This window comes from Balaenoptera musculus, chromosome 8 (assembly GCF_009873245.2).
Source record: "Balaenoptera musculus isolate JJ_BM4_2016_0621 chromosome 8, mBalMus1.pri.v3, whole genome shotgun sequence".
Taxonomy (NCBI): domain Eukaryota; kingdom Metazoa; phylum Chordata; class Mammalia; order Artiodactyla; family Balaenopteridae; genus Balaenoptera; species Balaenoptera musculus.
Window position 1 is genome coordinate 109,937,531 of NC_045792.1, and position 10,907 is coordinate 109,948,437.

Consider the following 10,907-nt stretch of genomic DNA (forward strand, 5'->3'; position numbering starts at 1 on the left):
CTCTGTCTTAGGGTCTGTGGGTTGAGCCCGTCAGCCCCTGCATGTGGCCCGGTTCCGGCCGGGTAACCACCTGGTCTGCCCCTCCTGGCAGTCGGCGAGGCCTGGCCGGCGGCCGGCGGGAGCCCCCTTGGTGGAGGCCAGTCCTGTGGTTGGTCAGCGGCAGTGGTTGTAAAGGATCATAAAGCGGGGCGGCGCCTGGCAGGGGCGAAGGTCGCCCAGGCAGAGACTGCGCCAGCAACACAGCCGCTCAGAGGGTCCCAGACGCCAGCCAGGCTCGGACCCTCCCCCGGGGCCGCCTGCCTGCTGAGATGGGGACTTGGGCCCTGCTGCTCCCTCTGCTTGTGGCTGCGGCCCAGGCCCAGGGTACTGGGGGCAGTGGGAGGGGGGCCGGGCGGCAGGTGGCGGGCTGGCCGGCACCGACTCTTCCTCTCCAACTTCCAGTCTGCTCTGTGAACAAGACCTTCTTCGAAGTCAAGGAGAACACGAGTCCCGGGCTGCACCTCCTCGACATCTACGTCCCTGAGGGCCAGCAGGTGACCCTCGGACCCTCGTCCACCCGTTTCGCATTTCGGATCCAGGGGACTCAGCTGTTTCTCAATGTGACCCCGGACTACGAGGTGTGGATGGCGGGCCCAGGGCTGGCCGTGCCCATGGGGTCAGCAGGGGTGGCCGACCCTCCGTGGGACCCAGGCGGCCACCCACACTCCTCCCCAGAGAAGGGCTCTCTAGGGATCTTTGGGTCTCAGTTTGCCCAGGGGGCCTCTCGGGCCCCCAGGCTTGGCTGAGGGCTGGCCCTGAGGGGGTGGGGCCCTCGGGGGACGAACCTGCCTGGGCCCCGACACGCTCTGGACTCAGCACGGATGACAGGGACCCTGGGCCAGCACCTGCTGCTCTCGCCCTCCGTCTCCTCACCTGTGGAATGGGGCGGGGGCTGGGCCAGCTGGCCAGGTGATTCCCACACCTGCCCGCCCCCTCCCACACCTGCCTGCCCCCCCCGCAGGAGAACTCAAGGCTGCAAGCAGTCCTGGAGTGCAAGAGGGATGACACTGTGGTGAGTCGGCCCCCCCAGACCCCCTCCCGGCATCCCCACGTCCCCACCCTCCCCGTGATGTCAGAGGGCTCCGGCTTGGACCTCTGTGCCCTGCTCTGCCTGGCCCACGGTCACTCCCTGGCGACCTCACCCAGTGGTGTGTTTCAAGTGTCACCTCTGTGCCAGCAACGCCCACACTTCCTCCAGCCCAGACTGTGCCTTGAGCCGCAGACTCACAAAGCCGGCCCCGGACGGACATCACACCCCACAGACACCCCCACCCCGAGATCCAAGGTCCCCCCAGAGGCACCTCGCCCTGCCAGCTCAGTCCTCACCTCCCCCTCCCCACACCGGTCCTCCAGCAAATCTGCCGGCTGACTGGGCCTCAGACACCAGCATCTTCCGGCTGGCCCATCTGTTCCCCTCTTGGCCCCGCCCACCCCAGTCCACTCTCCGAATGGCAGGAGAACGATCCTATCCGGTAAAGCAAGCAGCGGTCCCTGCCCTCCCAAATAAAGCGAATAAAGGCCCAGCGGCACGCCGCGCCCCCCAGCCCCCCACCCCGGCTGCTCCCTGTCACCTCCGCCCGCCTCCCTAGCCCCTCGCACCAGCCAGCTCTGTGGTCTCCCTGAGCCCCGTGGGTGCCCCCCGCCCGACCGTCACAGCACACCACCCACAAATATCTCAGGATGAGCCTCTAGCAGACAAGGCCGCTTCTTCTTAACGTGGTAGTGTTGTCACGTCTGGAAAAGGCAGGGGCTCCTCAGCAGTGCAACATCCAACGTCCCCACCCCCAGCTCCAGAGCAGTCTTCCACAGTTTCCGGCCAGCAAGGTCCACCCGATGCAGCTGGTTGATGTTTTTCTCACGTCTCTTTCAACATATGGGTGTCCTGATCTTCCGTGAGACTTATGCTTGTAGAAATTCGATTGTTTTGCCATTTTCCTCATTTGGGGTTTTGCTGGTCACGCCCCCAGTGCCTGCGTTATTTTTCTCCAGGGCATTCGCACCTTCTGTGCTTTTAAAAAATTACTTTCTGTTCCTTGTCCGTAACGCCTGAGCCCCAGGCAGAGAGCTGTCTTGGGAACTGCACCCCAGTGCCTAGGATGAGCTCACGCCGCTGGGCCGGGGACCCTCCTCCCTCCCCCAGGTGACCCAGCTGAGGGTGTTCGTCTCAGTGCTGGATGCCAACGACAACCCGCCCAGGTTCCCCTTTGTAGTCAAGGTCCAAAGGGTGCCAGAGGTGAGTGGAAGGGAGCAGCGGTGCATGCCATCCGGGGCATCTGGCGCCCGGGATGGGGGCCGGAGGGCAGAGGGCTAGTGGCCGGGGGTCTCACCCTGGGGGTCACGGGCGTGGCCAGACCGACCCCCCTCCGTCCCCCAGGACACTAAAGTGAAGGCCGTCGTCATCCCCGAGACAGAGCTGAAGGCCCAGGACCTCGACAGAAATGACATCCTGTTCTACACCCTCCAGGAAGTGACCCCGGTCAGTGCCCCCAGCCCTTCCCTTTGGGCATCCCCACCTCTGCGCGTCCTCCCGGGGTCCCAGGCTGAGTCCCCCACCTCCCCAGGGTGCCAGCGGCTTCTTCTCTTTGGTGGGTGCGAACCGCCCAGAGCTGCGGCTGGACCGGTCACTGGACTTCGACAGGTGGCCGAACATGACCTTCCAGCTGCTGGTCCGGGTGAGCAGGCCACTCCCGCCCTCGTCCCGGGCGCCCACGGCCCCATCCGAGCCGCTCCAGCCCCAGGCCCCCGGGCCTGACGGCAGGGCTGCGCTGTTGCAGGACACGCGAGAGGAGAACGTGGAGCCCAGCCACACGGCCACGGCCACATTGGTCCTGGAGGTGCAGCCCGCCGACCTGCGGCCCCCCTGGTTCCTGCCCTGCACGTACTCTGACGGTTTTGTCTGCATCCACGCCCAGTACCACAGAGCTGTGCCCACAGGCCACACACTGGTACAGGGGGCGCGGAGGAACAGGGCAGCATGAGCATGGGCCTGGCTGCCACGGGGCCAGAGTCGGTTGTGATTTTCAAGCAAATGTGAACGATGTTTCGTAAACCAATCTTGCCCCACCCCATGGTGGCAAGTGGGACACAGGGCCTCTGAAATTCAAATGAGGAAACAGGGTCCAGCTGTCCTCAGGGCAGAGCCAGCCAGGCCCCTGGGACCCAGTGAGGGACCCCAGGGACCGAGCTGGGTCCCTGACTGCCCCCTGGGGCTACTCCAGATCTCCTTGAGGGGAGCAGGAGGGGCTGAGTGGAGGCCACGGCTCCAGTTCCACGGCGTACCCTCCCCTCCCTGTTCCCGCAGTCAGGACCCCTCATCCTGCATCCTGGGCCCATCTACGCCGTGGACGGGGACCGGGGCATCAATCAACCCATCGTGTACAGCATCATCGGGGGTGAGTGGGCACCAGCCCCCAACTTCTCTCTCCATGCAACACCCTGCCCCCGTCCCCACATGGGCAGAACCAGCTGGGACCCTGGGACCTCAGGCCTCCAGAGGGGACTGCAGCCAAACCCTCCCGCCGTCTTCCCAGGAAACGAGGATGGCTTGTTCTCCATTGATGCCAACACAGGCAACCTCACCGTGACCAAGAGCATTCCCAGCCCCAAGACGTTCTTTCTGCTGGTCAAGGTGGGTGCCCGCACAGGGCCAGGTCTCCACGGGCCCTTCCTGGGCCCCTGGCTACAGGGCTCACCCTTCAAGGACCTGCTGGTCACTGCTGCCTCTCCAACCCCCAGGGCGAGCAGGCGGATCACGCCAGATACTCGGTGACCCAGGTCACGGTGGAGGCCCGGGCCGCCGGTGGGAGCCCGCCCCGCTTCCCCCAGAGCCTGTACCGCGGCGCTGTGGCGCTCGGCTCTGGGGTGGGCGTGGCCGTCAGGGATGCAGCTGCCCCCTCCCAGCCTCTGAGGATCCGGGCCCAGGATCCTGAGTTCCCAGTAGGCACCGCCTGGTCCCTGGGTCTGCCCGGCCTCCTGCCGTGGGGGGGTTGGAGCGGTCTGGGGAGCAGCCTGGGCTCAGGACTCACTGGGGCCACGTCCAGGACCTCAACTCGGCCATCACGTATCGGATCACCAACAACTCTGACTTCAGAATGGACGGGGAGGCCGTGCTGACTGGCGCTTCACTGGTGCACGCCGGGGTCTTCTATGCAGAGGTGAGAGGCGGGCGGTATCTCCGAGGGCCAGGGGTCAAGCTGGAGCCCAGGAGGGACAAGCCCCCTTCCTGCCCAGGTTGAGGCCAACAACACGGTGACCTCAGGCACAGCGACCGCGGTCGTGGAGGTTCGAGTCTCAGAACAGGAACCCACCCCCACAGGTGAGCCTCCCAGGGACCCCGGGTCGGCTCGGGGAGGGCTTCTTGCTAGGGGGAGTGGCGAGCCTGAGCCCTGGCCCTGGCTCCAGGCCCCCCCACGTCCTCAGAGACAGCAGGAACAACCAGAGCCTCGAGCGGCACCACGTCGGAAGCCCCCCGGCCCCCTGAGCCCTCTCAGGGGTCCTCCACGACCAGCTCTGGGGGGGACAGCGGCCCACACCCCTCCTCAGGCACAACTCGGAGGCCACAGGCCTCCTCGAAGCCTGGGGGGCTCCCCAGTGTGGGAACCAGCCCCTCCCCCCCATCAGCCTCACCCAGCGGGGGCTCAGCACAGACCTCGAAGCCGGGAACCTCTCTGCCAAAGTCCCCTGGGCCCAGCAGCACCCTCCGGCCCACAGGTAGCACCACCATTTACCCTAGTTACCCTCATGCTCTCTGACTCAGGACTCTGGGCGGTCGCTGTGGGGTAGGGTCCACCCCAGGTCGGCCCAGCACGACCATGGGGACCACGAAACCCCAAGGGGGGTCTGTTCTGGTCTGGCGAAGAGACAGGTCCCGGGGGGCCCCAGGAGGTAAGCTAGGGAAGGTGTGTGGAGGGTGGGACAGAGGCCAGACTTAGGATCCAGCGACCCCCCCCCCCCCAGTTCCCAGGGCCATTCAGCCCACAGACCCCGTGCTACCCTCAGCTCCCTGCCTGGCATGTTGGCCCCCTGCCTCCCACCTGGAACTGGCGGGCACTGACCCCCTCCCCGCTCCCAGCAGCCCGGCCTATCGGGGCTCCCTGGCGGGGGTCAGTGGTGCCCACTCCTGCAAACCTCACCTCCGGTGGCCAGGCCTAGCTTGCTCTTAGGGTGTCCCGAGCTTGCCCCGGGCTGGCCTGGGCGCGCTTGGGGTGGGACAGTGAGTGGGCAGTGGTGTTGCCAGCAGGGACGTCCGGGACCGGAGGAGGCAGCACGACAGTGGACGGCAGGCCAAGTGGAGGCCCCGCTGAGGACCGGCGCTTCTCGGTGGTGGAGATGGCGGCGCTGGGCGGGGTGCTGGGCGCGCTGCTGCTTCTGGCGCTGATTGCCCTCACGGTGCTCGTCCACAAGCACTATGGCCACCGACTCAAGTGCTGCTGCGGCAAAGCGCTGGTGAGGCCTCGGGGTGGGGGAACGGACGGGAGAGGGAGCGCTGGAGAAGCGGAACAGGAGAGAGGGCGGGCAGCAGCAGAGGGACGGCGGGGCTGGTGGAGAAGCGGCAGGGTGGAGAGAGAGGCCGAGCGGAGGCCAGGAGTCCCTCCGGGAGATGGAGGGCAGAGGGGAGGAGAGACGGGGCGTGCACACCGTAGTCCCAAGATGGGGAGGAGGGCAGAGAGAGGCAGAGCAGCTAGCCGCCTGTCTCTGGGGGAACAGGGGTGGTCTGAGCCCAGGCCTGGTCTGGTTGACTGCTGGTTCCCGCCCGCCCCCCAGGAGCCCCAGCCCCAGGGCTTTGACAACCAGGCCTTCCTCAACAACCCCGACGAGGCCAACTGGGCGCCAGCTCCTAGCCCCTCATCCAGTCCCGCCCCGCCGGCTCCCCCAGAGCCTGCACCCCCAGAACCCAAGCCCCCCAGCCCGGAGACCCTCCGCCGAGTCCCCGAGTCCCCTGCGGTGGCCCTGGATGGGGACGGCCCGGCAGCTGTGAGGTCCATCCTGACCAAGGAGCGGCGGCCTGAGGGTGGCTACAAGGCGGTGTGGTTCGGCGAGGACATCGGGGCCGAGGCCGATGTGGTGGTCCTCAACACGCCTGCCTCGGAAGTAGACGGTGCTGGCAACGAGGGCAGCGAGGGCAGCGGCGACGAGGGCGCAGAGGTGGGCCTGCGCGGGGGCGCCCAGCGCGCGCCTGGCTCCGACTCCATCTACCTCTAGCGTGGCCGCCCCTCCTCTCCCGGCGGGTCGGGATCACCAGAGTCGGCTTGGTCGCTCTCCCCCCACTCCATTGTGCAGAATAAAGTGACATTTTCGGATCTGCGGGGACGCGTGGGGTCTGCCCCAAGGGGCTGTCAGTGGGGGTGGTCAGGACGTGGTCCATTCGCTCCCACCCTGCACTGAGTCCTCCTCAGAGGGACCGCCAGGGGCGCCGTGGGGGCGGAGAGGGGTGGGCGGGGTCGTTCCCTGCCCAGAGCGCTGGGTGCTGTTTCCCGTAAACCACCTGCTGCGCCCGCGGGGGCTTCCCAGGCTCGGTGCCAGCTGGTGGCCAGGAAGTTCCTCTCCTTGTCTAACCACAGCCGACCCAACACAGAGATTCTTCCCCTGGGGGAGGCTGAGAAGCCACCCTCGAGGACACTCACTGGGGAGAGCATGGGCCCGGGGACCTTCCAGGGGGTCACACTCCCGCGTCTGTGGGCTACAGTGCGGGCAGTAAACACACTGGGGCGCCTTCGGAGGCAGGTGGTCCAGGTGGCTGGGCTGTGACGGGCGGTGCGGGGTGGAGGGGGGAGGTTTGGCCCATTGCGACAGTGGCCTGCAGGCCCTGGGCCCCGGGCAGCAGGTGGGGCCAGTGGGTGCACAGGACAGAGGCTGTGGACGCGACCCAGAGCCACGGAGTTGGGGACCGAGCCCCCTCCACTGGCTTCCTCAGGGTCGGCCCTCAGTCAGGACTTCAGCCCCGACCACCGCCACTGTCCCTTATGCATCACTGGCGTTTTTTCCTCACGAAAAGGCATTTCCGATTCCTTTCCAAATATTTTAATCTCGACAGTGTTTGAGTATTCTTGCCTGGACAACTGTCACTGGTAAGAATCCGAAGAGCACAGCTGCATCTCCTCCCACGCACCCCCCTCACCCGCTCGTCTGCTCAGGGACCTGCCGGGTTTTGTTTCTGACCCTGGGGTCCCCAGCTTATCCCACTGCTTCTCCCACCACGTTGGTTGCTGGCGCCCCAGACCCCCGCAGCGCTGGGCGAGGGAGGGGAGCGGCTGGACCCCGCAGGGGCTGTGCCCTGCAGCAGCCAGGACCCCAGTGCCGCCCCCGCCCCCGCCCCCGCCCCCGGGAGCACGTGACTTCCCCGGCCCCGGCCCCGCCTCCGGCCCCGGCCACCATAAAAGCGCTTGCTCCGCAGCCCCAGCGGTGGCAAAATTTCCCGCCCCGGCGGTGCCAGTACCAGATACTCGGGACTCCCGACCCACGCGGAGCGAGAAAGGCAGCGACGGCCGCGTCGGACCCCAGGTTCGCTCCGCGGAGCAGTGACCAGGAGGGGGCGGGAAGCGCGGGTGACGGCGGGGGGCACGGGTCCGGAACTGGGGGACCTGGAGTTGGGGGTTGCGGTGACGCGCGGGGCGGGGCGGGGCGGGTTAGGTTTCGTTTTCCCGCAGCGCGCGGTTTCGTTTTCCTACGGCCATTCCCGTCGCGCCCCCGCAGGGCCCAGCCTGGACGCCGGCTCGACACCTGTGGCCCCTCGTGTGCCCGAGGCCCCGCCGCATCTGTAGCCACACCCATCGCCTCCTTGGCTAGGACTCACCTGGGCAACGCTGTGGCCAGAAGCCCTCAGCTTCCATCTGGGACCCCAACACTTGGGACCCCAACACCCGGGACTACCTGCGGAGATTCAGGCGGAACCCTCCTCTCACCTACGCCATCCCCTGACTGCCCCCGCGACCCCAGCCCTCGCCGCGGAGGGAGCGCCGCTCTCTCCACGCCCAGCCCTTGCGGAGGGAGCAATGGCCGTGGCTCCCGACGGGTGAGCCCGCCGCCGAGCCCGCCGCCCTGCCCGCTGCCGACCCCACGCCCCCGGCGGCCCGCGCGCGCCCTGACGCCCGGCTGCTCCGCCCGCAGGGGGACCCCGCGCGTGCTCTTCGGAGACTGGCTTCTGGGCGAGGTCAGCAGCGGCCGCTACGAGGGACTACGGTGGCTGGACGCGGCCCGAACGCGCTTCCGCGTGCCCTGGAAGCACTTCGCGCGGAAGGACCTGGGAGAGGCCGACTCGCGCATCTTCAAGGTGGGGCCCCAGCCCCGCCCGGGGCGGCGGAGGGACGGTCCAGGCCCAAGCCCGAGTGTCCGGGTCGCGTAATCCACTCAGTCTCTCTCCCCAGGCCTGGGCCGTGGCCCGCGGCAGGTGGCCTCTCCGCAGCAGCGGAGGTGCCCGGCCGACCGCCGAGAGTGCGTTCCGAGCTTCCTGGAAAACCAACTTCCGGTGCGCGCTGCGCTGTACGCGGCGCTTCGTGATGTTGCAAGACAACTCGGGGGACCCTACCGACCCTCATAAGGTGTACATGGTCACCCCCGAGCCGGCGTGCGGAGGTGAGGAGGCCGCGGCAGGGCTGCCGGCAGGGAGACTTTGCTCTGTCCCGGGAGCAGCCGCTGGGTCGGATTTTCGGTTTTAGAAAACTGGCATGGGAGAGGCTGGTGCCAGATTGCTGGGGGATGGCGGGGCCGGGGTGAGGGCGTGTGGCGCGGCTAGGGGGGACTGGGGATCGCTGGGAGGAAGCTCATGGGCCTGTTGGGACCAGTGAAGGGGAAGTGCGGTCCAGCTTTGAGGAGCTGCCCAGGGATTCACACCTAGGTGTCCCACTCCAGAGTCTCAGGTCCAGTGTTCCCCCAACCCTAATTCTCCCTCAGAAAGCCCAGGCATTAGCCAGGGGGAGGACGAGGTCCTTGAAGATACCCCACCTACAAAGGTAAGGTCACTCTGCCCTCCTGGATCCCACCTTGGGGCTGCCCCCTTACTGGGGCTGGGGAGCTGCTTATTTATGCTGGGACTGTCCTCTCCTGCAGGATGGGCTTCTGGGGCCATACCTGGCAGCAGATGCTGGCGAGAGGCTGGGGCATGGGCTGGCCGGACTGAGCCCTGAGCCCTGTGCCCCAAGCCTAGCTGGAGATGCTGGGGACCTATTGCTCCAGGCTCTGCAGCAGAGCTGCCTGGAGGAGCATCTGCTGAAAGCTGCGTGTGGGGTGGAGCCGATAGCCCCCGAGGCTCCTGGTGAGGGGCTGTTGGAGGGGGATGCTCTGCCCTGCAGGGTTCTGTGTGCCAAGGGGAGGGACAGGCAGGACAGCAGAGTCCCTGGAGAGAGAGGGCCCGGGGGAGGGGGGTGCCCAGCAGGGATGGTGCTGGCCAGAGGTGGGCCACCATCCCTGTTGGGTACAGCTGAGCCTCCTCAGGTCCAGAGCTCCCTGCTTGGGAGTTGTGCCTGCCACAGTGAATGTGGTGCCACAGCCCCAGGCCCAGGTAACAGGAGCTAGGGGACATGTGGAAGGAAAAGGGAGGAGCTGGCGGCTCCAGTGCCAGCTCAGGCCTGCCTTCCTCTCCAGACACAGGCCCACCCCCAGCCTCGTGGCAGCCCCGAGAGGCAGAGCCCTGCACCACAGCCTCCCCCAGTGCCTGCACCCTGATGGCAGGGCATCTGCACGTGGCTGGTCCTACCTGCTCACATCTCGGTCTGCACACACTGCCCAGCTTGGGGGCCCTGGACTTGACCATCACGTACAAGGGCCGAACAGTGCTGCAGGAGGTGGTGGGGCGCCCGAGCTGTGTGCTCCTGTACGGCCCCCCCGGTGTAGGTGGTGGGGCTTTAGAGCCCCAGCGAGTAGCCTTTCCTAGCCCCGCCGAGCTGCCCGACCAGAAGCAGCTGCACTACACAGAGAAGCTGCTGCAGCACGTGGCCCCCGGCCTGCAGCTGGAACTCCGGGGTCTCAGGCTGTGGGCCCGGCGCCTGGGCAAGTGCAAGGTCTATTGGGAGGTGGGAGGGCCCCTGGGCTCGGCCAGCCCCTCCACCCCCGCCCGCCTGTTGCCCCGGAACTGCGACACCCCCATCTTTGACTTCGGCACCTTCTTCCAAGGTCAGTGATGCACCTGCCCTGGGGCTGAGGGCCTCCCCGCCTCTCCCCACCCCCCCCCCACCAAAGCCCTGTTTTGCAGAACTGGGGGAGTTTCAGGCCTGCCGGCGCCGGGGCTCTCCTCACTACACCATCTACCTGAGCTTTGGGCAGGACCTGTCAGTGGGGAGGCCCAAGGAGAAGAGCCTGGTCCTGGTGAAGGTGAGGTGGAGGGTCCCTGGGGTGGGTGGGGGGGAGGGAGGCTGCACACAGCCCTCCCCCGGCCTGACCACACCCTCCCCGCAGCTGGAGCCATGGCTGTGCCGGGCATACCTGGAGGGCGTGCAGCGCGAAGGCGCGTCCTCTCTGGACAGCGGCAGCCTCAGCCTCTGCCTGTCCAGCTCCAACAGCCTCTATGATGAGCTGGAGCACTTCCTGGAGCACTTCCTGATGGAGGTGGAGCAGCCCGGCTAGGCTGGTCCCCCAACCCCTCCCGATCTAATAAAAAGGTCCCAAGAACCAGTGCTGGTGTCCTGACCAGGGGCAGGCTTGGGAGGGGCACTGTGGATGCGAGCCTCACCCCACTTCACGGGAAGCCCGTGACCTGTGGGCCCAGGAAGGGAGCCCCCTGCCCCCCACCACGTAGGCCTCCTGTGCACACCCGCTCTCCTGACTTCACAGTGAAGAAACTCAGGCCACGCTTTAGAGCCAACAAACTCTGCTCCAAGAGCACAAGGGCCCCTCAGGACACATGTTACCCCCTGGCCCCAGAGGGGGCAGCACCT

The 10,907-nt window shown here is 67.1% G+C and overlaps 2 protein-coding genes across 10 annotated transcripts; both read left to right on the forward strand.

Annotated features, from left to right (window-relative positions):
* The first annotated feature begins 222 nt into the window (after positions 1 to 222).
* On the forward strand, positions 223 to 6,330 carry CDHR5 (cadherin related family member 5). Of its 6 annotated transcripts, none has more exons than XM_036859285.1 (15): positions 223 to 363; positions 442 to 617; positions 1,001 to 1,051; positions 2,180 to 2,272; positions 2,414 to 2,515; positions 2,601 to 2,711; positions 2,814 to 2,984; positions 3,341 to 3,431; positions 3,570 to 3,667; positions 3,775 to 3,975; positions 4,080 to 4,193; positions 4,270 to 4,354; positions 4,441 to 4,749; positions 5,276 to 5,484; positions 5,803 to 6,330. In XM_036859285.1, the coding sequence occupies exons 1-15, from the start codon at positions 309 to 311 to the stop codon at positions 6,238 to 6,240; spliced, it is 2,304 nt and encodes a 767-aa protein (XP_036715180.1). In that variant the 5' UTR covers positions 223 to 308; the 3' UTR covers positions 6,241 to 6,330. The 6 variants fall into 6 exon arrangements, with proteins under 6 accessions (XP_036715180.1, XP_036715181.1, XP_036715182.1 ...); XM_036859286.1 differs by having other exon boundaries at positions 5,279 to 5,484; XM_036859287.1 differs by having other exon boundaries at positions 4,582 to 4,749.
* A 1,102-nt stretch (positions 6,331 to 7,432) lies between these two features.
* IRF7 (interferon regulatory factor 7) lies at positions 7,433 to 10,644 on the forward strand. Of its 4 annotated transcripts, none has more exons than XM_036859340.1 (9): positions 7,433 to 7,539; positions 7,669 to 8,050; positions 8,146 to 8,308; positions 8,403 to 8,610; positions 8,887 to 8,987; positions 9,085 to 9,289; positions 9,619 to 10,146; positions 10,226 to 10,344; positions 10,429 to 10,644. In XM_036859340.1, the coding sequence occupies exons 2-9, from the start codon at positions 8,031 to 8,033 to the stop codon at positions 10,594 to 10,596; spliced, it is 1,512 nt and encodes a 503-aa protein (XP_036715235.1). In that variant the 5' UTR covers positions 7,433 to 7,539; positions 7,669 to 8,030; the 3' UTR covers positions 10,597 to 10,644. The 4 variants fall into 4 exon arrangements, with proteins under 4 accessions (XP_036715235.1, XP_036715234.1, XP_036715237.1 ...); XM_036859339.1 differs by having other exon boundaries at positions 7,732 to 8,050; XM_036859342.1 differs by having other exon boundaries at positions 7,732 to 8,050; positions 8,929 to 8,987.
* The last annotated feature ends 263 nt before the right edge of the window (positions 10,645 to 10,907 follow it).

Excerpts from the sequence above, each read along its gene's own strand:
- CDHR5 (XM_036859285.1), top strand. The coding sequence starts at position 309 with ATGGGGACTTGGGCCCTGCTGCTCCCTCTGCTTGTGGCTGCGGCCCAG. Across the intron at positions 2,516-2,600 it reads CCCTCCAGGAAGTGACCCCG|GGTGCCAGCGGCTTCTTCTC; the intron begins GTCAGTGCCCCC and ends CCACCTCCCCAG. Across the intron at positions 3,976-4,079 it reads CCCAGGATCCTGAGTTCCCA|GACCTCAACTCGGCCATCAC; the intron begins GTAGGCACCGCC and ends GGCCACGTCCAG.
- IRF7 (XM_036859340.1), top strand. The coding sequence starts at position 8,031 with ATGGCCGTGGCTCCCGACGG. Across the intron at positions 8,611-8,886 it reads CCCCGAGCCGGCGTGCGGAG|AGTCTCAGGTCCAGTGTTCC; the intron begins GTGAGGAGGCCG and ends GTCCCACTCCAG. Across the intron at positions 8,988-9,084 it reads AAGATACCCCACCTACAAAG|GATGGGCTTCTGGGGCCATA; the intron begins GTAAGGTCACTC and ends CCTCTCCTGCAG.